General features: G+C 33.3%; 2 protein-coding genes across 7 annotated transcripts in view; one reads left to right on the top strand and one right to left on the bottom strand.

Annotated features, from left to right (window-relative positions):
• The first annotated feature begins 700 nt into the window (after positions 1-700).
• LOC148630272 (centromere protein K-like) lies at positions 701-2,830 on the top strand. The gene has a single exon (XM_088564573.1). It carries the CDS (start codon positions 776-778, stop codon positions 1,589-1,591), a length of 816 nt encoding a protein of 271 aa, XP_088420699.1. The 5' UTR covers positions 701-775; the 3' UTR covers positions 1,592-2,830.
• A 711-nt stretch (positions 2,831-3,541) lies between these two features.
• The window catches only part of LOC148630273 (importin-13-like), a 46,641-nt gene continuing 25,182 nt past the window's right edge, over positions 3,542-25,000 (bottom strand). For 3 of the 6 annotated variants that reach the window (XM_088564576.1, XM_088564577.1, XM_088564578.1), the window contains 15 exons: positions 24,326-24,421; positions 21,133-21,280; positions 20,113-20,294; positions 19,354-19,380; positions 19,011-19,145; positions 17,326-17,463; positions 15,807-15,887; positions 14,805-14,942; positions 13,762-13,858; positions 12,643-12,698; positions 10,321-10,387; positions 9,804-9,862; positions 9,200-9,289; positions 6,444-6,625; positions 3,542-4,606 (listed from right to left, as the gene is read on the bottom strand). In XM_088564576.1, coding sequence (XP_088420702.1) covers positions 4,501-4,606; positions 6,444-6,625; positions 9,200-9,289; positions 9,804-9,862; positions 10,321-10,387; positions 12,643-12,698; positions 13,762-13,858; positions 14,805-14,942; positions 15,807-15,887; positions 17,326-17,463; positions 19,011-19,145; positions 19,354-19,380; positions 20,113-20,294; positions 21,133-21,280; positions 24,326-24,421 — 1,602 coding nt within the window. In that variant the 3' untranslated portion in view covers positions 3,542-4,500. Of the gene's footprint in view, positions 4,607-4,988; positions 5,576-6,443; positions 6,626-9,195; positions 9,290-9,803; positions 9,863-10,320; positions 10,388-12,642; positions 12,699-13,761; positions 13,859-14,804; positions 14,943-15,806; positions 15,888-17,325; positions 17,464-19,010; positions 19,146-19,353; positions 19,381-20,112; positions 20,295-21,132; positions 21,281-24,325; positions 24,422-25,000 lie in introns of those variants that run through there. The other 3 variants (XM_088564579.1, XM_088564580.1, XM_088564582.1) reach the window with 3 other exon arrangements.

A 25,000-nucleotide genomic window follows, 5' to 3' on the forward strand; every position in this document is an offset into this window, starting at 1 on the left:
TTGCCGAAACTACTTTTTGTATCGCGCTAGAACTCTAGCAAATAGGCTTCTGGAACATGGTTATGTTGCTACAAGATTGAAGTCATCACTACAGAAGTTCTATGGTCGTCATCATGAACTCGTGGATCGTTATGGTGTATCCATCTGCACCATGAAAACTGATTTATTAAAAAGGTCATAGTTTTCCCTTCCTCGTTTGTCTACCCCGGACTTGACTTTTTATCAGCAACTCGGCAGGTGTTTTTAGAAAAGCAGAGGACGCTTACCCTACCGGTGCACTTGGTCCATGCTCCCAATTTTTAGTGGAGTCCGAGTTGCTCGTTTGCTTTTGTTACTTTGTATGTATGATTTCAGTTACTTATGTTCTTTGTTGTGTATGTATGTTTTCCATGCCTGGTCTTTGTCCCTGGATTACATTCTTTTGATTACCGCTATAACCTTGGTTCTCTTGATTACTCTATTACTTTTGACGCTTCTTATCAACCCTTGTTGCTAATTAGAGAGACAAAAAAAAACGTTATGAAGTGTTGATTATTTTTTACACTTTCTTATTTCCGTACTCTATATCTGACATTTTAAACAAGGCCATTTATAAGTCTAGGGCTTGGAATACAATTATGACATTTCTAAATTTTATTTACAATTTCTAATTAATGTATTATAATAAGTCTGTCTGATGGTAATCTTTACATCAATTCACCATTTTACAATAGTAACATTACTTCCGGCTTTAATTTGCGGGAAATGCGAACTTGCCAAGAACGTTCGTATCAATATGTCAACCAAACTGCAAGCGTCCAGGGATAGACTCCGAGCAACGTACGATGAATTTAATCAGTCATTCAAAAGATTAGATACAGTTGATGAACAAGCACATTCAGTTGAAGCAATTGGTTTTTCTGGAACGAATTTTTTACCATCTTCAGATGTTCTTACAGAGAAAATCAGACAAACCAAAGCTGAAATTGATGTTGTGAAGAATTCTCCGATTTCGACTCTCCCAGAATCTCCAATTTTACAGTTTGATGTTGTTAAATGTGATCTTGAAAAGGGACTCGCAGAACTACATGATACGTTGTTATTCATCAAAGCAGATGCTCAAGAACTAGAAAGAGAAATAGTGGATGAAGAGCAACTTGGTGTACAACTTGGAGATATTGTAATTGAATCATTAAATAAAAGGTTGTCAGATCAGATTTTTGAAAAGGATGATGTGGAAGGTGCAAAAGAAAAACTGAAAAGTGAAATTGAAGAGAAAAGAATAAAGGCAACTGCATATTTTAAGCAGCTTTTGAGAGACTCTTCAGACTTCTGCAAAAAGTATTTCAAATTACCATCCGAAGAAGAGTTCAGTGAAATTCAGAAAAAATTGAGATCAGCAGACAAAACTGCAACAACTAGAAATATGCTGTCACTTAAGGACATCATTTCAGAATTAATGAATAAATGTTTTGATGAACCCAACCAACCATACATTGTGTTAGACACTAGATATTGGCCACCTTACATTGAGCTTCTATTAAGGTGTCAAATTGCTTTGAGACATCCTGATGATCCCAGAAGGATAAAACTGATCCCATTTCATTTATAGTTTTGTTATTACAACAAATTAGATGAAAATACTACTTATAGAACTATTCTGTGTTGTAAAGCAGGCTGTGCTTAGAAAAGTTTATTAATGTACATGTATATGTAATTGCTGTTCTTTAAATAGTTCAGTTCTCATTATTTAAATTGAATTATACATGTAAATGTATCACATGTACTTGTTGTCTTGGTTCAGTTTTACATTTGATGTGTAGTATACTGTAGTTTATCACCCTTATTAGCTCACATGGCCATAAGCCATGTGAGATATTGCCATCAATTAGCGTCTGGCGTTGTCTGCCGTCTTTGTTAACAATTATTTGAACATATTCTCCTCTGAAACTACTATATGGATTTGGATGATACTTAGCATGATCAATGATTTCGTTCCTTGTTTTAAAAGCAGCCCAAAATCCTTTATTTTCGGGATATTTGTGCCATATTTTCAATACATTGGGAAAATGTGGTACAGGGGACAGAAACATGTCATATGCCGATCTGGAACTGAAAACCGGTACCAAACTGACAAATACCTACTCCTAATATTCATTAGGTTATGACTTTCTAAAAAAAAATCATTCCTCAGATGTACTTGATTGAGAAATCAGGTCTCGAGGAACATTTCACTGGCTTCATTACCTGGTTTTAAAAGAAAATATGCCTGACAATTGGGAATTTTCCTCCCTTTGGGAAAATTTTTTTTCAACATTTTTGGAAAAGTTTTCAGGAGAAACAGTCGATAATCAGCTGCAATAAGAAAGTAACAAAGTCACTGATGATTGTTATTTAGGCTTTTAGGGTATCCTGTACAAAGTCAATGCTTCAATTTTGATCCATCAAAATCAAGCATATATAGGGGCAACTATTTTGCTGTACCCGTATATAATGATTTTGGGCCAGCTGTAGTCTACTCTATGGTGTGAGGGTTTCCTCATCATTCATGGAAGAGCCATGGGTGGCCTTAAGCTGACATTTTTCATCCTGATGGGTTCGTTGTCTTTGACATATTTACCATATCCATTCGTGTTGCATGTATATAATATGTATGATATCACTTCACTTCTCATTAAGGGTAAATATTATACATGTAAATATCTCTTGTTATATGTATGATATTACTAAACTTCTCATTAGGGTTAAATATTATAATGTAAATATCTCTTCAAGTAGAAAATTTACTTACATGTACTATACAGTGACTTGCTATTTCATTCATTGTATAAATAAAATGTGTTTAAATAGCTGTGTTTTCTCTGATGCATGCTGAATATTACATGTTAAAATCTGTATCACATGCAGTATCAACCCAAGGCTTCTCAGTGTTCTAGGATTCCTATTTCCTGTTTCCCGGGGTCAAGTGAAATTTGGGTCAGGAAAAGTTAGATACTTAGTTAAACTTTCCCGTGGCAAGTTGAAAACTTCATATGCTGTAAGGATTTGTTTTATTAGGAAAGCAGACATTGACTGGGAAAAATGATTTTATATTTTTATTTCTGAAAAATCCTAGAACACTGCTCCTGTATCACCCCAAGGGCCACTTTATATTTTAATCTAAATATATGATATATAGTACAATGTAATAACACTCAAATATTTTCATTAATATTCAGAAGTCTTGGGTTTTTTTTTTTAAGTCAATTATCATACTTTAGCAATTACCAGTATAAAATTGTCACCTGCCAAGACAGTTCTAACACATTTCATTGTATGTTTCTTGGTTAAAAGCTCACTAGAGCTGATGGTGTCAGTTATTATTACCGAAACTAAATTAATGATAATGACAGCATGAAACCATTCTATTACCAGATATATATTTAAAAAAAGAAAGATTTATGGTAAAAACATACCAGCAATAAATCTTTTGTTTAATTCGATCTTTAATATTTTGTAGTAAAAAATTATGTAATATTGCAGTAGCATAAACATGTACTGAAAAGAATGGATAAGAATTGCATAGTAGGTAGATAATTTATTTCCATAAGTGACTGAAAGATTGAGACAATGTAACAACATGTTTTATACTACACACTATTTCCTTTCAACACACAATATACACACTCCCATTTAATGGGCTAATTCCAATTATAAATTCATTCTGAAAAAAAAATATGACACACCAGAATGATATCAACATCCACTCCATTCACAACATGTATACAACTATATGATTTTAGTTGTATTACGCTGTTCTTTGTAACCTCATCAACTAAAATTAATTCACCAACAGATGATGGAATGAACATGGCTTGAAGACAGAAAAATGCAATTGACAATACAGGGATAATAGGTAATATTAAAAAAAAAGAAGACAAGTGGAGCTCAATAACTTAATATATTCATTCATAATTTTGCATTCATAACTTTGATAAATTTAGAAGACTGGAAAATCAAATGTTGGAGATTTTTTACAAAAATTTAATAGCTATTACTTGATAGTAAAAACCTGAATCACTCCATAAAATAGTTCTTGCTCCAAATACAATTTTAGATATAAGCTTAATGTTTAAAGAATGTAATAGCACCATATAACATTTAATATTAAAATAATGTTTTACAAATTGAACAAAGGTTATTAATATCAAAACCAGTCAACAGAGAATAAAGATTTATTTTGAGAGGAAGTAAATGCACACACACAAAAATAATAATTCTGTTGTCTGACAAGTTCATCTTAAAAGAGGATTTGAAATATCAATACATTTTGAAAATGTTGACCCAGCAGAAAAAATGACACAAGAACTTCATTTGTAACATTTCAGAAGTTAGCACTAAATGATCTAAGTGGGAAAAGTCTTAAGACCTAATATAAGTTATTTGCAAAATGTAGGTCATTGATGAAATAAGTCATTCATGTTACTAACAAAACTTGTGTACATCTCCATCCCTAAAGGTAAGCTACTAAGTACTGTGATTCTACAGGAAAGCAGATGATGCAGCATATTCCGTTCCAAACAGTCCTCTACACTTAAGTGTGAATTCTTTTACCATTTCTCTACATCTTCTTTTATTGCCTTTTTCTCTGTCAACAAAAAATATAATGAAAGAAACAAACCCAACCACAGAGGAGCTGATTAAAGGGTGGAGATTGTTCTAATGTTTATAAATTGATGATGTCAAACAATTTTGTCACCTTTGAATGTATGTTTCAGGTAGTGCATTTCAGGAAGCAAAGTCAGACACCAACATAAATATCAGGGGAAGAAAATCCTAATAAACTGCACAACATATCATGTCCTTACTAAATATCAAGTTTCTTAAAATTCTATTAAGTAGATCAGGAAAAGTTTTGATTAAAAGATGCTTCAGTCACTAAGTTAAAGGGGACATAACTCCAACAAAATTTAAGCGATACAAATTTTCTGGTAATATGCATAACTACATATTGTGTCCTTACTACATACCATTTTTTGTGATATTCTATTCGGTAGTTTGAGAGGAATTGTGATGACAAAATAAAGGACAGACCTGCCAACCCCTATTGAGAGAAAAGAGTAATAAAATGAAAACACTCATTTCAACAGAGGTAAACACTGGTCAATTTCAGACTACTTATATTTGCCAACTGAATGCATAAATTGTCTAGAAAATACATGAATGGGACCTGAATAATAGTTCTTCAATATAGGCATTGATTCCTCATTACTTGAGATCACTTCAGTAGAAACAACACGGTTTTTGTCTCCCATTTTTTTTTCACTTATAATCATCTTTTTCACCATGTCACAGTTTTCCTTTCCTCTTCCTTTTGTGGGACATGACATTTTATGAGAAACTTGGCAGGTATTCCTAGAAAAACATAGGACACTACAGGTGCACCTTGTCTATGCTCAGAGCTTTAATTGCCTACTTACTTCTGTTTCTTGTAAATATTAATTTGGTTATGTTTTTTTCCAATCTAGTCGTTATCCTTGGATTATATTGATTGCCATTTTGAACCTGAATCCCTTGATTTCCCTTTTTAATCTTTTAAGACATTATCAAAAAGCATCTGTTTGGAATAAAAAACTTCACTGAGCACAGCATAATAACACAAACTCTGTTCACTTGGGACAAGCATGAACACATTATTATTTTTTTTTTTTTTTTGACTCACTTAAAAACATAAGGACTTACAATTCATTTTTGACACAAAACTTGTTTGGATACAATAATATTCTGAAATTCAATTTAAGAAGAAAATCTGCTTTCAGGTGCTTATATGGATCACACTTTATACCCTATAATCTCAAAAAACATTTAATGATAGAGTAAATTAGATAACATACTACTTAAAGCCCTTGTAAAAAGGAGCAATTCACCAAAACATTATTAAAATCAGAATTAAAATTTAAAGAATATGTCTGTTTTCTATGTGTGGTCTTTGTCCCTTGATTACATTCTTTTGATTACTGCTACAAACTTGGTTCCCTTGATTATTCTTTCAAAAAATGACATTTTTTACCCCTTATTACTCCAAAACAGTCAGAAATATCCCAATAACAAAATACAGGATGGATTTTCAAAAGGAATATAATGAATTTTTTTTTTTAAATCTGACCAGAAATAAAAGATGATTTTTAGGGTGTGGCCCCACTTTGGTCCCCTGCAGACTGAAAATGCTAAATGATAAATAAAATATGTTAAATATTCTTATGAGAGGCAGTAAAGCTCACCTCAAAACTGTCTTATTGTAGGTTGTCAGCTACAGAGGCAGTAAAGCTCACCTTAACACTGTCTTACTGTAAGTTGTCAGCTACAGAGGCAGTAAAGCTCACCTTAACACTGTCTCACTGCAAGTTGTCAGCTACAGAGGCAGTAAAGCTCACCTTGACACTGTCTTACTGTAAGTTGTCAGCTACAGAGGCAGTAAAGCTCACCTTAACACTGTCTTAATAAACTGTTCTTTATCCTGATTATTTATCCTTGGAGAAGGATAGCCTTCTTTTGCTAGCATCTGATTCAGCCAAACACTCAGTTGTTCTGTGTAAGACTTGTTAAGTGCAAACAATATATCAGCTAAATTTTCCATGATAGTTCTAGGGGATTCACCACCAATACACTGAAATAAAACACTATTAAAACTCAGGTTTTCACTACCAATAGACTGGTTTCTTTGTTTGTTTGTTTGTTGGGGTTTAACGTCCGAGCAGCAATATTTCAGCTATATTCAGACAATGAACATGAAATGGATGATAAAATGAACATGAAATGATAAAAAAAAGGATGGGTCACAAGGACAACAGGGTTGACAAATTTTGAATGCCACTAGAAAAAGGGGGGATGGGTAAGGTCGGGCAATTTAGCCTCCTGTAGCGGAGCGCTAAGGTTCCTACTCCTATCAAATACCACAGCAGGGTTCTTTAACATGCGAGGAACGTGGCATCTTTCCCAACACGGTGCACCACTATGGTTTGCGGTCAGGTTTTCTGTATTATAGCCTGACAACCCCAGCATGTAACATGCCAGGGGTACCCCATTCCACCACCTGGGGCACACATCCCAGTTGCTCTGTGGGCAGAGCGCCTAACCCCCGGCTAGGTTTCTGAGCACTATTTAGTCGCCTTTTACGACAAGCTTAGCGCTGCTGCAGGCCTATTCTTTTAAACACCCGGACCTGCACGGGGACCAATAGACTGGTACAAAACATTATACTATAATGTCAAGTTCACCACCAATATACTGGAATAAAACATTGTCTTAACTAAACAACTGGAATAAAAATCAGATTCAACACTATTACACTGGAACAACACATTGTATTTAATGCCAAGTTCACCACTCTTACACTGGAATAAAACTTTTTAAGAGAGAACAATTTAAGTAGCACTCCAGCTAAGAATCATGAAAAATGTGATTCATGGGTTAAAAGCCAACATATTTTTATTTTTGATATTTTGTTTGAATTGCCATAGGAAACAGGAATAAACATTCAGTTTTTCATATAACCCATGTTCTTAGGAGATAAAAATTATATAGAATGCACAGCAGATTTCAAAATTAAGGGAGATAACTCTGTAAATGACACTCAAATACAATAGAGGTCTCACTAACCACTTCCGGGTCAAATGGCCACCCCCAATATGTAGTACCAAAAACACACTGAACCTAGACATATGCATTGTAAGTGCATTATTTGTGTGTATTATGATTAAAAGTAGTCAAAATAAAGCTGAGAATGTGTACTTTAAAATCATATATGTAATTAACTACAAAAGTGTATGAATATTGTTTACATATTTGAGTAATTTGTCTCCATGCTGTCAGTTAGCAGAACAGGTAAAATTGTGGATTTTCAGTATTATTTATTCAAGTAAATTTTGTGAAGAATTTCTACAATCATCGTACCATTAGCATAATGATTTTGGAAGCCTTATTTTCCAAGCTTCACAATGGTATGCAACTTTAAGATGTCATTTGTCCTGGGAATTCACAGTGAGACTTTGAAAATTACTTTTTTTAACATGTAAAGTAATGGAAACGTTAGAAGTGGTTAGTGAGACCACAATCTATTGGATTTTCAATGTTGATTATCTCCTATGAGCAGGCAGATCTGAATGAATAAATACCAATTTCATAGTATATACTCATAAAACAACTTAATTACAAAAATAAAAAAATATGTAGCCTTTTTTGGGGGTGTATCACATTTTTCAGATTTTGCATGATTCTTACAAAAACAGCTACTTAACTACTAACAGTCTGGAATAGCTTGAGAAAGGAACCGAAGCATTCCTCAATTGACTTCAGGAATATTGTATAGTTGGCAAGTGAAAGCACAAAATGGCAGACACCCATCATACCAATATACATTTTATTTGTTGTAGAAACTGCCATGTGAATAACAAATAGATAAGAATAATCTCAACAGTAATTTTGGAATTAATGGCGAAGTGGACAAAAATTGAAGAGTGACTAATATTGAACTAGTTCAAATATGAAGTTTTGGTCAGTATTATCACTACATGTAATTCAATATTAATCAATGTAAAAGAATGCATAACATTTATACAAGCACAAAAGAACAAGTCAAATAATCATTGATAAATGATATAAGGGTTACTGCATTTATTTTGGGGAATATTATCCCTCACAGAGAATGATATTACAATTGTGCAATATAATACTCTGCAACCAAGACACATGCAATAACCCTATAGTATGAAAAATCAAATTCACCACCAACGGACTGGAATAAAAGATAGTATTAAATTTTAAGTTCACCCAACTAATACACTGAAATAAAAAAAAAAATATCTGGGAACAAATCATTGTATTAAATGTGAAATTCAACAACAAAAGACTGGAAAAAATAATTGTATTAAATGTAAAGTTCACAATAAATAAACCAGTGTAAAACATTGCATAAAATGTCAAGTTAACAAACAACAGATTGGAATAAAAGGTTGTATTAAATGTTTTAAAAGTTCACCCCACAATACACTGGAATAAAACACTGTACTAAGTGTTCAACATTTAACAGAACTATTTGTGTATTGATTATTTTTTTTTTTTCAAATGATCAAGACAATATTACAATACTACACTAAAGGTAACATTTGGGATCAACAATTATAGATTAGAAAAGATTTGAGTTGACTTCATGTTAATGTTAATTGTGTAAGGACAATCTTACCCTTATCAGTTTATCTACCAGAATATGTCCCTCAGAGATTATGATTTGATTTAAACTGGGTACTTCTGCACTGAATGTAATAAGTTCAATCTACAATACAGAAAAGTCATTAAATTAAATGTAAAAAAATGTCTTACCATAACATGAAACAGGCAAAAACTAGTTCCTAAAGGATCTAATCCTCCCAGCATTTGTGATGAAAAGTCGATAACTGTATCTTACAAAACTTGTCAAAATTATAATATAAAACAATATGTACATCTCTATACATTGATTTTATACTGGATAAAGTTTCATAACAATCCGGGGAGTAATATACTGGTAGGTGGACAGCAATATGTTGGACAGCAAGTAGATAAATAACAAAGTACATCACCAAATATCACTTAAGTGGTCAATACCAAAATAATAATTCACATCTCTGAATAGTGATCTAACAATGGATGAAGAACCTATAAACATGGTGATAAAGCATGTTACGAGGCAGAATATGATAAAAATTAACATCTGCACTAAATTATCTGTCATTTTCAACATTTGACAACAACTTAATATTTATCTGGTAAAGCCTTTACATAGTAAACTATTGATTAAATCAACATACAAGAAATGATACAGCTGCTTTGATTGTATGATGTTCAGGTAAACTTAATGACTGGATTCCTGAAAAGACCAAACTTTACATCACCAAAAACAAACCCTATACAAGTTTAAAAAATTGCACTAGATCAAATAATTCAATAATATTCTACAATAAAGTGTAGTGTTTGGAAAGCCATATACAGATACATTTTGTAATTACATGTACATTCAATTATTTCAAAAGTGAAAAACTGTCATTCTTCTATTCACCTCTATATAGCTTTTAATATGTAATTCTAGTTATTGTCAATTTGATATAAATAAAACACACTTAGGGCACTGTGAAATATATTTTAATGAGCTGTGTTATGTCCTAGTAATCCATCAAAATATGATGATAGAACATTAAATATTATCAACAACAGAGTACTGACCAGGATAATGGAATGGTACAATATTTCTGTACTTCATTACATGTCAACATTATAGTCACAGTTTAATATTTACCAAGAAGAATGAACTAATACAGCATTACTTACCAGCATGAAATATACCTGTAACATTACAACCGCTGTTTAAAATGATATGTTTTGTTTTCTTTATCACCTGGTACAAACAAAAGACAATAAATTAATAACATAAATATGTCGACTTTATGATACATTACATCTACTAAAACTGTTTTACTTCATAACTATAAATACTAACACAGTTTCAAACTAGAAATACAATGAGCAAGCTAACAAAGAGAATACCCCCGCTTCAAATGGACTTCAATGAAAACCACTTATTGGATTATCTCCCTTTGGCACCTTCCAACAGTAATTACATTCTTTGAGCAGTAGAGGAGGAGATGCACATACCAAGTAAAACCCTAAATTCAGATTATTTCCCTTTGTGTCCTCAGACAATAATTATACTCCTTCATGCATATCTACAAATGATATCCCACATTCCTATTAAATTTCATCAAAATCCCTTGAGCGATTAAGGAAGAGGTACACGTACAAGGTTTTAACATGTAAAACCCTTAATTTGGATTATCTCCCTTTACAGTCCTCCGACAGTAATTATATTCCCTCCTGCATCTTCATCTACATACGATACCCCCCCACCTTCCTATTAAATAACACCAAAAACCCTTGTGCAGTTTATGAAAAGTTGCGTTTACAAGGTTTTAACATGTAAAACCCTTTATTTGGATTATCTCCCTTTAGAGTCCTCCAACAGAAATTATTTCCCTTCATGGACGTCTACTGGTACATAGGATACTCAAACTTAATTTAAAATTTTGTAAAATTTTATTAATTTTATCAAAATTCCTTGACCAGTTTAGGAGGAGTTGTGCTTTTTTATTCCCTTAAAAACCTTTAAAACCTTTAATTTGGATTATCTCCCTTTATAGTGCTCCGACAGTATTTGTATTCTCTCATGCACATCTACATATGATATCCAACCTTCCTATAAAATTTGATTATATTGGGTGCTTACAAGAAATGTGGACAGATGGGCAGATAGATGTACAGACAGGGTAATTTCTATATACTCCCAAACTTTGTTTGCATGGGGTATAATGAATATCCTGGCAGACCAGAGAATTGAAATAAAGAAAACAATAGGCTCCCAATAGCCTGAATCGCTCACCTTGTTTATGTTTGTCCTTCAAGGCCAATAAATTTGACAAGGAGTTTTCCAACAATTTTGATCCAAGAAGACTTTGGTAGGACTTCATAAGGATCATTTCAGCTATTGAATTCTATCTATTATAATTTTCAAGATAATGGCTGAAAACTGTAAAAAAAAAAGATCATTTTTCATCTTTCAAAGGCAACAACTCTTGAAAGGAGTCATCTGACAACTCTGATCCTTCAAAGCTAATGAAGGCCTTATAATTAGGACCATTTCAGCAATTGAAAGAGTTTGGCTAAACCTGACGATTTTGGAGATAAATGCGAAAGCTACAGTCTGATCCCTATTTTCTATTTTTAGTAACAGCAGCCATGTTTTTCGACTAATCAAAAATCCCCACATCAGTTCTCTGCAGGATACCCCAAGGAACATTCATACCAAGTTTAGTTCCAAAGTAGTGCCAGAGGTGATTTTTGAAAGAAAAAACATTAAAAATAGCAAAAAAATGTCGAAAAAGGTTAATCACTCAAACATGGCTTAATAGATTATAATGAAAAATTGACCACAGATAGATCTCATCATGCTGAACACTTTTACCCAGCTAGAATTTGGCTAAACCTAACAGATATGGAGATATTTGCGAAAAACTACTGTCTAACCCCTATGTTCTATTTTTAATAATGGCAGCCATTTTTTCAACGATTTAAAAATCCCATACCAGTTCTATGCAGGATACCCAAAGGAACATTCATACTAAGTTCGGTTCCAGTTAGTCAAGTAGCACCAGAGGAGAAGATCTTTGAAAGAAATAACATTAAAAATGGCAAAAAACATGGAAAAAGGGCATTAACTCCAACATGGCTGAACAGATGAAAACAAAAATTGGAAAGCAGATAAATCTCATCATGCTGAACAATTTTACCCCCACATCAGAATTTAGCTAAACCTAACGGTTTTGGAGATATATATGAAGAACTACTGTCTGACCCCTATTTTTAGTAAGGGCGGCCATGTTTTTCGACAGGTTAATCAGTTCTATGCAGGAAACCCCAAGGAACATTCATAACAAGTTTGGTTACAATTGGTCAAGTAGTGTCAGAGGAGAAGAGTTTTGAAAAATTGTTAATGACGACAACGGACACCAAGTGATGGCAATAGCTCACATGGCCTTCTATATTAGTACCATTAACAACAAATAAGTAGTCATATGTATAATAAATGTACTTGTTTACCTGAGCTAGGAAATTCATGAATCCTTCAATAACATCAGTGAAAGATTGGTTAGCACCTTTAACAAATAAAACTGACATTAGTCATAACAATAAAATATGGTGAGCAAACTCATAAAGAAAAAAAACTCTTCAAATGGAATTAAATGTAAAACTTGTATCATATCCTTTCCATCAAGAACTATATCCCTTCATCTACATAACCTTCCTACAAAACTTTATCAAAATCCCTTAAGAGGTTTGGCAAGAGTGGTATTTACAATCTGAAGACAGACAAACAGACAGGTCAATGCAATAACTATACATGTATGACGGGTTTTGAAATCCCAATCTATTGCGAATATAACTTTTAGTTGGATAATAACATATAGTAGCAGATATTAACTGTCACTCTGGAAATTGCCAATAATATTAAAAAAATTAATAAATTACTTCGGAGAAAAGTGAGCAATGAAGTGCATTTATGGTTTAAAAATACCCATTCATATAATTTTTCCATATTAAAATCGTAACCTATCATATATAATCCATGTTGAATCTATGCCATACATTCATTATTCATATCTAAAAAAATTGTAACCTATGATATATTATCCATGTTGAATCTATGCCATACATTCATTATTCATATTTAATAAAATCGTAACCTATGATATATTATCCATGTTGAATCTATGCCATACATTCATTATTCTTATTTATTAAAATCGTAACCTATCATATATTATCCAGGTTGAATCTATGCCATACATTCATTATTCATATTGAGTTTGCTCCCATAGAAAACTGCTAAATAAGGCAACTGGTGTATCAAAACTAACATTACAACATGGCACATTGTGAAATATAAACCCTAAGCTGTAGCAGATTGTTGTTAGGATTTATTTACATATTGATTTCATGAAAACTAAAAATACTGTGAGCAAACACACTACACCCCTGCTTTAAATGGAATTATATGTATTACCCTTAAGTTCAATGGAGTCTTCCAACAGAAATGATATTATTTCATGCACATTTACATATATGATGCCCAACCTTCCTATAACATCTCATCAAAATCTCTTGATAAAGTAAGTGACCTCCTTACCAAATGATTTATATTTGTAAAATAGCCTGTACCTTGTTGAAATAAAGTGAGAGTTTTGTCACACAGAGACTGGAATAAAATATTGGATGTTGATTTGTAACACTCTTCCTCTCCAAACATCACAATTAACTGGAAAACAAGATAAAAGTTTTATTTTGTAAGTCTCAAAAGAAAAATTAAGTGGGAGTTTAGAATTATCATTGAACTCAAGATAAACAAATTCTTCTGTAGTTCTAAGGTCCACTAACATCTCCTCATACAGCAATATAAATACTAACCCTAATATATAAACAAATATAATGAGAATGGACATGGTGAATATGTCAAAGATATAAAAGTAAACTGAAAGTGAAAAATAAAAAAGACAAACAAAAGCCAGAAATCCCTGACTTGGCACAGGCACAAAAAATGCTACGGGTAGAAGTATTTCAACATGATAATAACCCTACCCCTTTTAAATCTTGAAACAGTGGAAATAATATTAAACAATTAAACACACCTAATAATCAGTCTGATAAGGTCTGAGTCCCTTGAAACTGATTATAAGTAAAGTTACACAAATGCACAAACAAAGGACTACTAACAGACATGCCAGCTCCAGACCTGTTTAACCATACAAAAAATGTGAAATAAAACATTGATAGTAAATATACCAGAACATTAGTTTAATATAGAATCTTACTCTTGGTTATCATATTTCTACAAACTAGAGAATTAAACTTTTAACCTTCAAGGGTATGTTCAGAAATTTTAATGCATCTACATCAACAAATGATACCCAACCTTCCTTTAAATTTCATCAAAGTCCCTTGAGTAAATTAGGTGGAGTTGCACTTACAAGAAAGGTGGACAGACAGACAGATGGACAGACAGGGTGATTCCTATATACAACAAAACTTTGTTTGAGGGTGGTATACCAGTAATAAAAATTCAACAAAAAATGACACAAAAAAAAACCAGCTTCAGTTTTTTTTTTTTCTTTTTTCCCTCTAAAATTATTTTTTCCAGTTTAGGGATAAAGTTACAAATTTGGAAACAACTTTTCCAACTCTGTAGCATTTTCAAAGTAGAATACCTGTTTGCCCAAGTCCAGTATAGCAGGATGAGTTACAGCTTGGTACATCTGTACTAACATCTGAGATACATCCTGAGCCATTAATGTGAAGTCATCCATCAAAGTTCGCAATGATTTTTTAAACAGCTCACACACACCCTAATTAAACCATAAGTAACATAGTTCAACTTCGAACAAAAGAGGGCTCAATTAAATACAGATAAACAATCATAAGATTACTATTAAAATCTACTTGCTAGTATTATAAGACAAGATTGAAGTGTAGGGGCTTATGACATATATATTCATATTCTTTAATGCACATCTACATATGATACCAAACCTTCCTATAAATTTTCATCAAAAATCCCTCAAGTAGTCTAGAAGGAGATGGGCTTACCAGACTTTAACATGTTAAACCTTTAAGTTGAAATATCTCCCTTTGAAGTCCTTTGTTTACATATTTGAGTAATTTGCCTCTATGCAGTCAATAAGCAGAAAAGGTGGATTTTCAGTACCGGTATTATTTATTCAAGTCAATTTTGTGAAAAATTTCTACAACCATCATACCATAAAGATTTTGAAAGCCTTATTTTCCAAGCTTCACAATGGTATGCAACATTAAGATGAAATTTGTCCAAGGAAATCACAGTAAAACTAATTTGAAAATTACTTTTTTAACATGCAAAGTAATGGGAATGTTAGAAGTGGTTAGACCAAAACCCTTCAATTGGATTATCTCCCTTTAGAGTCCTCCGACAGAAAAAAATATTCCTACATGCAAAACTACAAATGCTCAACCTACCTATAAAATTTAATAAAAATCCCTCAAGCAGTTTAGAAGGAGTTTCAATTACAAGAAACGGGGACAGGCTGACAGATCAAAATTTGTTTGGTGTAACAGTTTTACTTATTATAAACAATTTTACTGAACACATGGGAACAACTCTTATGGTTTCAACTTGTATCCCTACTCAAGTGATACAAGTCTATGTAATAAACTTAAATATAATGTGTATTTACCTCTACAATGCTGGAGTCAGCTATCCACTTTGAAATGATGGCTTGTATTACTGGAGCTATTTGTTGCAATATGACAAATACCTGAAAAAAAATCCCATACAAATTCAAATACACATATATTCGAAGAATAGCTAGCATACTGGCAATGACATTTACATGTAAATCAACATAAAGTCGTACTCATTGTCATGTTAGGTACATATTATACATCCCCACTTATACAGGACGTTGCTATCAGTAGGTAAATATTGTACATCCCCACTCATACAGGACGTTGCTGTCAGTAGGTACACATTGTACATCCCCACTCATACAGGACGTTGCTGTTAGTAGGTACATAATATATATCCCCACTCATACAGGACTTGCTATCAGTAAGTACATATTGTACATTAACACTCATGCAGGACGTTGCTGTCAGTAGGTACACATTGTACATCCCCACTCATACAGGATGTTGATATCAGTAAGTACATATTGTACATCCCCACTCATACAGGACGTTGCTGTCAGTAGGTACATATTGTACATCCACACTCATACAGGACTTGCTATCAGTAAGTACATATTGTACATTAACACTCATGCAGGACGTTGCTGTCAGTAGGTACATATTGTATATCTCCCCACTCATACAGGATGTTGCTACCAGTAGGTACATATTGTACATCCCCATTCATACAGGATGTTGCCATCAGTAGGTACAGATTGTATATCCCCACTCATACAAGACGTTGCTGTCAGTATTGTACATCCCCACTCATGCAGGACGTTGCTGTCAGTAGGCACATATTGTATACCCCTCCATTCATACAGGATGTTGCTATTAGTAGGTGTATATTGTACATCCCCATTCATACAGGATGTTGTTATTAGTAGGTACATATTGTACATCCCCACTCATACAGGACGTTGCTACCAGTAGGTACATAATGTATATCCCCACTCATACAGGACCAGGTTTTTCTGGTTTGACCTTGGTTTACTGGTTTAGTTTCATTGGGTTTGACCTTGATTTACTAGTTAAAATTTAGCTGGTTTGACTTATTGGATAACCTTGGTTCACTAGTTTAGGTTTGTACTTGGTTTGACCTTGACTAACTGATTTAGGTTTTTCTGGTTTGACCTTGACTTACTGATTTAGATTTTTCTGGTTTGACATTGACTCTGCTGTTTACGTTTTTCTGATTTGACCTTGACTTACTGTTTTAGGTTTTTTTTTCTGGTTTGACCTTGCCATATTGGTTAAGGTTTTTCAGGTTTGACATTGACTTACTATTTTAGGTTTTTTCTGGTTTGACCTTGCCATATTGGTTAAGGTTTTTCAGGTTTGACATTGACATTATTGTTTAGGTTTTCTGGTTAGACCTTGACTTACTGCTTTAGTTTTTATTCTGGTTTGACCTTGATTTTCTGGTAAAGGTTTGTAACTGGTTTGACCTTGACTTACTGGTATAGATTTTTATGGTTTGCCATCGACTTTGCTGTTTAGGTTTTTTCTGGTTTAACACAGACTTACTGGTTTAGGTTTATCAGACTTTTCTTTAGCTGGTTTGCCCTCCCTCTCCTCTGAATCTCTCTCTGTATCTAATGACTGGAATAACCAACTAATCATCTTCAGTTTCAGTAAAATGCCATTCTTTACAGCTGTTGATGGCTGAAAAAACAAGAAGGACAAAATGTATTAACTAAATGTAAATATATTACAAACCACTTGGCAAGTTTACTTAAAGACACTTGTTACTATAAAAATAGGATAGAGGTATATGTCCCTTATTTTCAGGGGAAGACAGAGGTATGTCCCTTATTCTCAGGGTACAATAGAGGTACATATCCCTTATTCTCAAGGTAAGACAGAGGTATGTCCCTTATTCTCAGGGTATGATAGAGGTACATGTCCCTTATTCTCAGGGTATGATAGAGGTACATGTCCCTTATTCTCAGGGTAGGACAGAGGTGTATGCACCTTATTCTCAAGGTAAGGCAGAGGTCTTCTCCTCAGCACATAGTATACAATAAATATATTAGTATTATACACTTATATTTATATTAATGAACCCTTTTAAAATAAACAATAATAATGTAGAATGTTACAAAATGATTACCTCACTACACTTAACATGTTAAAAATCAATAAACAATTAATATGCAAGGCCTAAAATAGAACAATTACTGTGTTTTGCAATTCCAACCAAATATTTTACCTTATCTATAATTTAATGAACACATCTTATTGACACAGATTTGAACACATGATTAAATTCCAACAAGTATGGACACACCTTTCAAGCTTAGTTGATACAGTTCTGAATAAGGACTGAGATTAAATATTTGACACTGAATAAGAATTTGATCAGAAATAATGTGGCCTCTTTTTGCCCCCTTATTTCTAATCAGTACAAATCAGATTCCCCAAAATCAATCCTTGTCTTCCTCTTGTTGTATGACACCTTGAGGTATAATTTCAAAGTGATCTCAAATCATTGTCTGGACATCAGGAAAATGCTTGTTTCTGGACACTTTTTAGCTTTTATTCCTAAACTTTTTAATTCCAAACTCCAAAATTCAATCCTAGCCTTCGTTTGAAAGTGTAGCACTTTGTGGTACAATTTTAAAGAGATCAAATCAATTTTACTCAATATAAAAATAGGAGATGTGGTATGAGATAGTCATCCATCAAATACCAATCAAACAATGAAACTTCTATAGGTCACCTCATGGTCAATCATTGTCTGAAAAGCCTTGGTTTCTGATTCCTTTTATGCCCCCATTCTTTAACGGCTCAAGTCACACCTAAATTAAATCCCAGCCTTCCTTTTATGAAATGACACATTGTTGTAAAATTTAAAAGAGATTTATTCAGATTTACTCAAGTTATTGTCTAAATATCACAAAATACTTGTTTCTGGCCCCAAGTAGTTGTCCAGAAGTGCAGTGTCTACATATGATGACTACAACATCATGATACCATTATATATACAGCTGCAAAATTTTCAGCAATTATACAAAGTCCATAAAACTGGTTATAACAGTAATAATTCTAAGTTAAAGAGAAAACACTCCATCAAAAATCAAGGTACAAAAACACAATTAAACTAAATGTGTAACTCATCAATATACACCTGCATGAAACTGTCATTAATCACCAACTAACTTTTTTATCTCTTGTAAAGAAAGTTCAATCTATGAATCTATGAATCATACCTCCTGTTTAGAGAGTTCATCAAGTTGCTGAAGGTGTGGAGTCAGTATAGCATTCAGATACTGCATGATCTGATCAAACTCCACAACTGACAAGACCTGTCCTACAGAACACATCAGCCTTATACAATCCTTGCTCTGGAAGGTAAATGTTACTGTGTATATATAATTAAAGGCTAACATATTGATTGGTTGATAATATTTTGATATTTCATAGAATTTGAAAACACAGAAGAATTTTCTTATTTTTAGATTGAGGTTAGTGAAAGACAAAATGCTGAACTCGAGAAAGGCAAGGGACAAAAAACTTGAGAAAGGTAAGTGACAAGGAGTAATTCTTACAAACCTTTAAGGTATTGCTGTTCAATGCATTCTGTAAAAAAAAGTTTAATAATCCATTTGATTCAATTTCAGTATCTCTGAGTACTACAATTATATTGATTCTCACAGATTCTGTTAAGTGAACATATTTGCGGATATCAATTTTGTGGTTTTATAAAAAAAGGTTAGTATTATAGTGTTAATATAATGCTTCACTGGGTTCAGCTTGATACTACTGCAGAGGGCAAGCCCTCAACAGTTGGTGCAAGTATGGACATGATATTCAAGATTAATACAGCTCATAATTTGATTCTAATTAAATATTTGACAGCTCCTTTTAGGCCCCTTATTCATAAATGGTTCAAGTCACAGCCCCCAAAGTCAATCCCAGACTTCCTTAGTAAGTATGGCACTTAATGGTACAAATGCAATGAGATCCATTTGATTTTACTAAGTTATTGTCTGAATATCATTCATTTTTCTAATCTTTTTTTAGCCCCTAATTCCTATGCAGTTCAAGTCATAACTTTAAAAGTCAATCCCAGACTTGACATAAAACTGATACATCACTTCAGCTTGAACCAGTGAAAACCCCACCTTCAATTTTCCCACTGTTCTAAGCCTTATCCATATATTTGTTTAATGTCAAGTCAGTGTACTGTTATTGCCTATTCAACTGTCATGTTTTATCTGTATAGAATCCAAATTACAATTTAAATTTCACTTCTAACTATTTTATTCCTGGCTATTGTATAAAGTTGCTGATTATATCTCAGTACATTACCTGACTAGAGGATAGTATCTGGTGTATAAATGGTGTAATGTGGTCTAAATTTTCTCTGGTGACATCTTTCAGTGACATTGTAGCAGCAGTAGCTACCTCACTATTAGTAAGGCCCTGAAGAATCAGTGGGATCACGGAACCAAGTATCTCAGGATGGTAATTCAACCATTCACCAAAAGATCCTGAAAATGAAATACTTCTTTACTGTAACTGTGGGAATTTTGTGAGGTGTTCTTTTTGTGATTTACATTACCAAACATTCTGTGTGGATGTTAATTTTTAGTCAAATAATTGAAGGTCTTAAACAAACCAAACAAAGAATTGTGAATGTATCGAAGTTTATATAAATCTACATTTACATGATACTGCCCTTGTGTCTTTCTAACCATTGTTATTTATAGTTTTACTTTGGTATACATTTGTTAAATTTTAATGTATATTTAAATATTCCACAGTTATTATCTTGTTAAAAAAGAAAAACAGATGTACCATAAACTGTTTGTTACAATCTATTCACTCAAACACAGCAGAAGTACAGGTGTTTGTAAAGGCTTGTAATTACACCACTACTAACCACCATATATAGTGTTGTGGAGACTACACTTTACCAACCACATATAATGCTGTGGAGACAACTACTTACCAACCAGATATAATGCCATGGAGACTACTTCTTACCTACTATATACAATGCTGAGGAGACTACAACTTAATAACCAGATATATAGAATGCTGAGGAGACTACAACTTACCAACCAGATATAATGCTGTGGAGATAACTACTAACCGACCATATATAATGTTGAGAAGACTACAACTTACCAGCCATATATAATGCTGTGGAGATAATTACTAACCGACCATATATAATGCTGTGGAGACTTACCGACCATATATAATGCTGTGGAGACTACATCTTACCGACCATATATTATGCTGTGGAGACAACTACTTACCGACCATACACAATGCCATGAAGACTATTACTTACTGACCATATATAATGCTGTGGAGACTTACCGACCATATATAATGCTGTGGAGATAAATTTTATATTATCAAATGGTAACTTTGGTATCAGGTTCATTACATTAGACATGTAGAGATTCTCATCCAAATCAACACTTTCTGCTACAGATCCAAACAGGAAAAATACAGCTTCAGCCAACTGGAATAACAAATACAGAGGTCTAAACAGGAAAAATACAGCTGCAGCTGACTATAAATACAAATATACAGGTAAATATGATTAAAACAGAGGTCTAAACAGGAAGAATACAGCTTCAGCTGACTATAAAGACAAATATACAGGTCAATATTATTAACACTGAGGTCCATACAGGAAGAATCAGCATCAGCCAACAGGAATACAAATATACAGGTCAATATGGTTAACATAGAGGTCTAAACAGGAAGAATATAGTTTCAACAATTATAAAAAATATAGAGTTTAATATGGCCAAAATAGAGGTTCAAACACCAACGATACAGCTTCAGTCAATTGTATAGGCAAAAATAGAGGTCAATAGGATTAAAACAAAGATCTAAACAGGAAGAATACAGCTACAGCCAACTATAAAGACAAATACAGAGGCCAATATGATTAACACAGAGGTCTAAACAGGAAAAATACAGCTTCAGCCAACTATAAAGACAAATACAGAGGCCAATATGATTAACACAGAGGTCTAAACAGGAAGAATGTAGCTTCAGCCAACTATAAAGACAAATACAGAGGTTCAAACATGAACGATACAGCATCAGTCAACTGTATAGGCAAAAATAGAGGACAATAGGATTAACACAGAGGTCTAAACAGGAAAAATACAACACATTTTTCATTATTAAATTATTCCATAAAAACAACCTTATGAATATGACAACAAGAGGCTCCCAAGAGCCTGAATCGCTCACCTGGTTAAAGTTTGTCTTTCAAGGGCAATAAATTTAACAGAGAGTTGTCCAACAGTTTTGACTCAAGAAGACTTTGGTAGGACTATCAAAAGGATCATTTCAGCGATAGAAAGTTTCTTTCTATCTATTAAAGTATTCAAGATATTGGCTGAAAACTGTAAAAATTCATCATTCAAGAGCAATAGCTCTTACAAGAAGTCGTCTAACAACTTTGATACCTGACAACTTTTGAAGGTCTTATAATAAGGGTCATTTCAGTTATAGAAATAATTTTGCTAAACCTAACAGTTTTGGAGAAATGTGTGAAAAACTACTGTCTGACCACTTTGTTCTATTTTTAGTAACAGTGGCCATGTTTTTCAACGGATCAAAAATCCCCACATCAGTTCTATGCACGATACCCCAAGGAACATTCATACCAAGTTTGATTCTAACGACGGACGCCAAGTGATGGCAATACCTCACATGGTCTTCGGCCAGGTGAGCTAAAAATGGCTTCATTGATATATTCTTAATTTGCTGAAATCTGTATCAATAATATTAAAAATCATACCACATTTCATTCTGGTGAATGTTGCTATTTTAGAGGCTAAAGAGAGCCTGAATCGCTCACCTGGTTAAGCATTTGCTTATTTGAAAAACTTGAGGAACGAGACAAGCTAAGTTAAATTCAACTAAATTGTCAAATGCAAGAAATGCTTTCCATAGCATTTTCATGATCTGAACCAGAATTTTGCTAAAGGCTACAATTTTTGAATTTTTTTCAAAAACCTGTCTTATGACCCCTAAGTTCCATTTTTAGAATAGGCAGCCATATCTATTCACAAATTAAAAATCCCAACAGTCATTTTGAGCACAATACACTATTGATCTATTATGCTTATTTTCATTCAATTATCTTAAATGGTTTTAGAGAAGAAGATTTTCAAAGTTGTACATGTGAATAAAAAAACAACAACAAAAAAACTGTTTCAGGGGTCGTAACTCCTACAAAAGTCAATGAATGAAAATTTCAGCATAGGTCCTTCTCATGATGCTTAACAATTTTACCCATGCCAGAAATTTGCTATAGGCAACGGTTTTTGAGTTATTTGCAAAAAATTTCCATCTGACCCCTATGTTCTATTTTTAGTAATGGCAGCCATGTTTTTTCATGAATCAATAATCCCAAATGTCAATTTGTGTGGGATACCCTAAGGAACATATATGTCAACTTTCATTGAATTCTGTGCAATGGATTTTGAGAAGATTTTCAAAGTTGCACATGTGAAAATACAAAAAAAAACTGTTTCAGGGGCCGTAACTCCTACATCTGTTGACCAATCATTTTGAAAATTTTGGCATAAGTCCGTCTCATAATGCTGAACAATACTACCCTGTCAGAAATTTGCTAAAGGCAACGGTTTTTGAGTTATTTGCAAAAAAACTACCATTTGACCCCTATGTTCTATTTTTAGTAATGGTGCCCATGTTTTTTTATGAATCAACAATCCCAAAGGTCATTTTGTGTGGGATACCCTAAGGAACAGAAATGCCAAATTTTATTGAATTCTGTGCAATGGATTTTGAGAAGAAGATATTCAAAGTTGCACATGCGACAAATGCAAAAAAAAAACTGTTTCAGGGGCCTTAACTCCTACATTAGTTGACCCATCTGTTTGAAAATTTTGGCATAGGTGTGTCTCATGATGCTGAACAATATTACCCCACTAAAAATTTGCAAATGGCAACGGTTTTTGAGTTATTTGCAAAAAACTGACATCTGACCCCTATGTTCTATTTTTAGTAACGGGGACCATGTTTTTCCATGAATCAACAATCCCAACATTCATTTTGTGCAGAACACTCTAAGGAACAATCATGCCAAGTTTAAAACCTGTCAGTCCAGTAGTTTTTTTTTAAATTTGTCCATGATGACGACATCAGACGCCAAGTGATGGCATAAGCTCACTTGGCCTTTGGCCAGGTGAGCTAAAAAAGTAGAATGTCGTCACTACCTTGTAAGAAAAAAACTACTATGACATGATGCAAATGTTACTTTCATCATGTCATAATGCATACCTGTTAACCTAGTCTAACCTAACTGAGGGAGATCTACAATCCTGTTAACCTAGTCTAACCTTATTGAGGGAGATCTACAATCCTGTTAACCTAGTCTAACCTAATAGTGGGAGATCTCCTGCAACCCATCATACCTGTTAACCTAGTCTAACCTAATTGTGGGAGATCAGCTACAATCCATCATAAAATTGGAGGAGATTTTGTGAGACAACATTATTGACATAAAAATGTATTATACCTGCCATCGAACTGATTGACTTTTATCTATACATCCCCCAAGAACAGAACATAAGTATCCTAACAGTGGCTCTCGTAATATACTGTAGGAGTACATCTGTAAAACATTTACACACAATATTAATTACTTACTATGGAAAGCCAACATAGTAAATTAACAAGAAAGCTATTCCATATTCATAAACAAAGATAAATATGCATGTACATGTAAGCATGATGTAACTACGAATACTATGAGCAAGCTCAAAAAGAGAATATCCCCGCTCAAAAAGGAGTTAAATGTATTACCCTTAAGTTCAATTATCTGTTATGAATCCTCTGACAGTAATAATTTTCCTTCATGCACAAAGGTGTCAGCGGAAATGTTTGTTTTCAACAGCATATTATTCAAGCGATGTTACGAAGTATAATATTTCTGAATTTAATTATATTTGTGTTTTTGTTTACGTGTACTTTGTCCGCGAGTTCAATTATTTTTATTGAATGGCATATCAATGGTTCTGAAGCCTTAGATCATTAGGTGTACGAAATCGTAAACATGTCAAACGTGGACACCCATGTGTGAAATAAGCAGTTATAGCGGTAATCAAAAGAATGTAATCCAGGGACAAAGACCAGACATGGAAAACTGACACACACAACAAAGAACATAAAGTAACTAAAATCATACAAAGTA

Source organism: Perna viridis, chromosome 1 (assembly GCF_037379345.1).
Source record: "Perna viridis isolate PV_CMFRI_1.1 ecotype Kerala chromosome 1, ASM3737934v1, whole genome shotgun sequence".
Lineage (NCBI taxonomy): Eukaryota > Metazoa > Mollusca > Bivalvia > Mytilida > Mytilidae > Perna > Perna viridis.

Coding starts and splice junctions, on each gene's coding strand:
- LOC148630272 (XM_088564573.1), top strand. CDS start 776: ATGTCAACCAAACTGCAAGCGTCCAGGGATAGACTCCGAGCAACGTAC.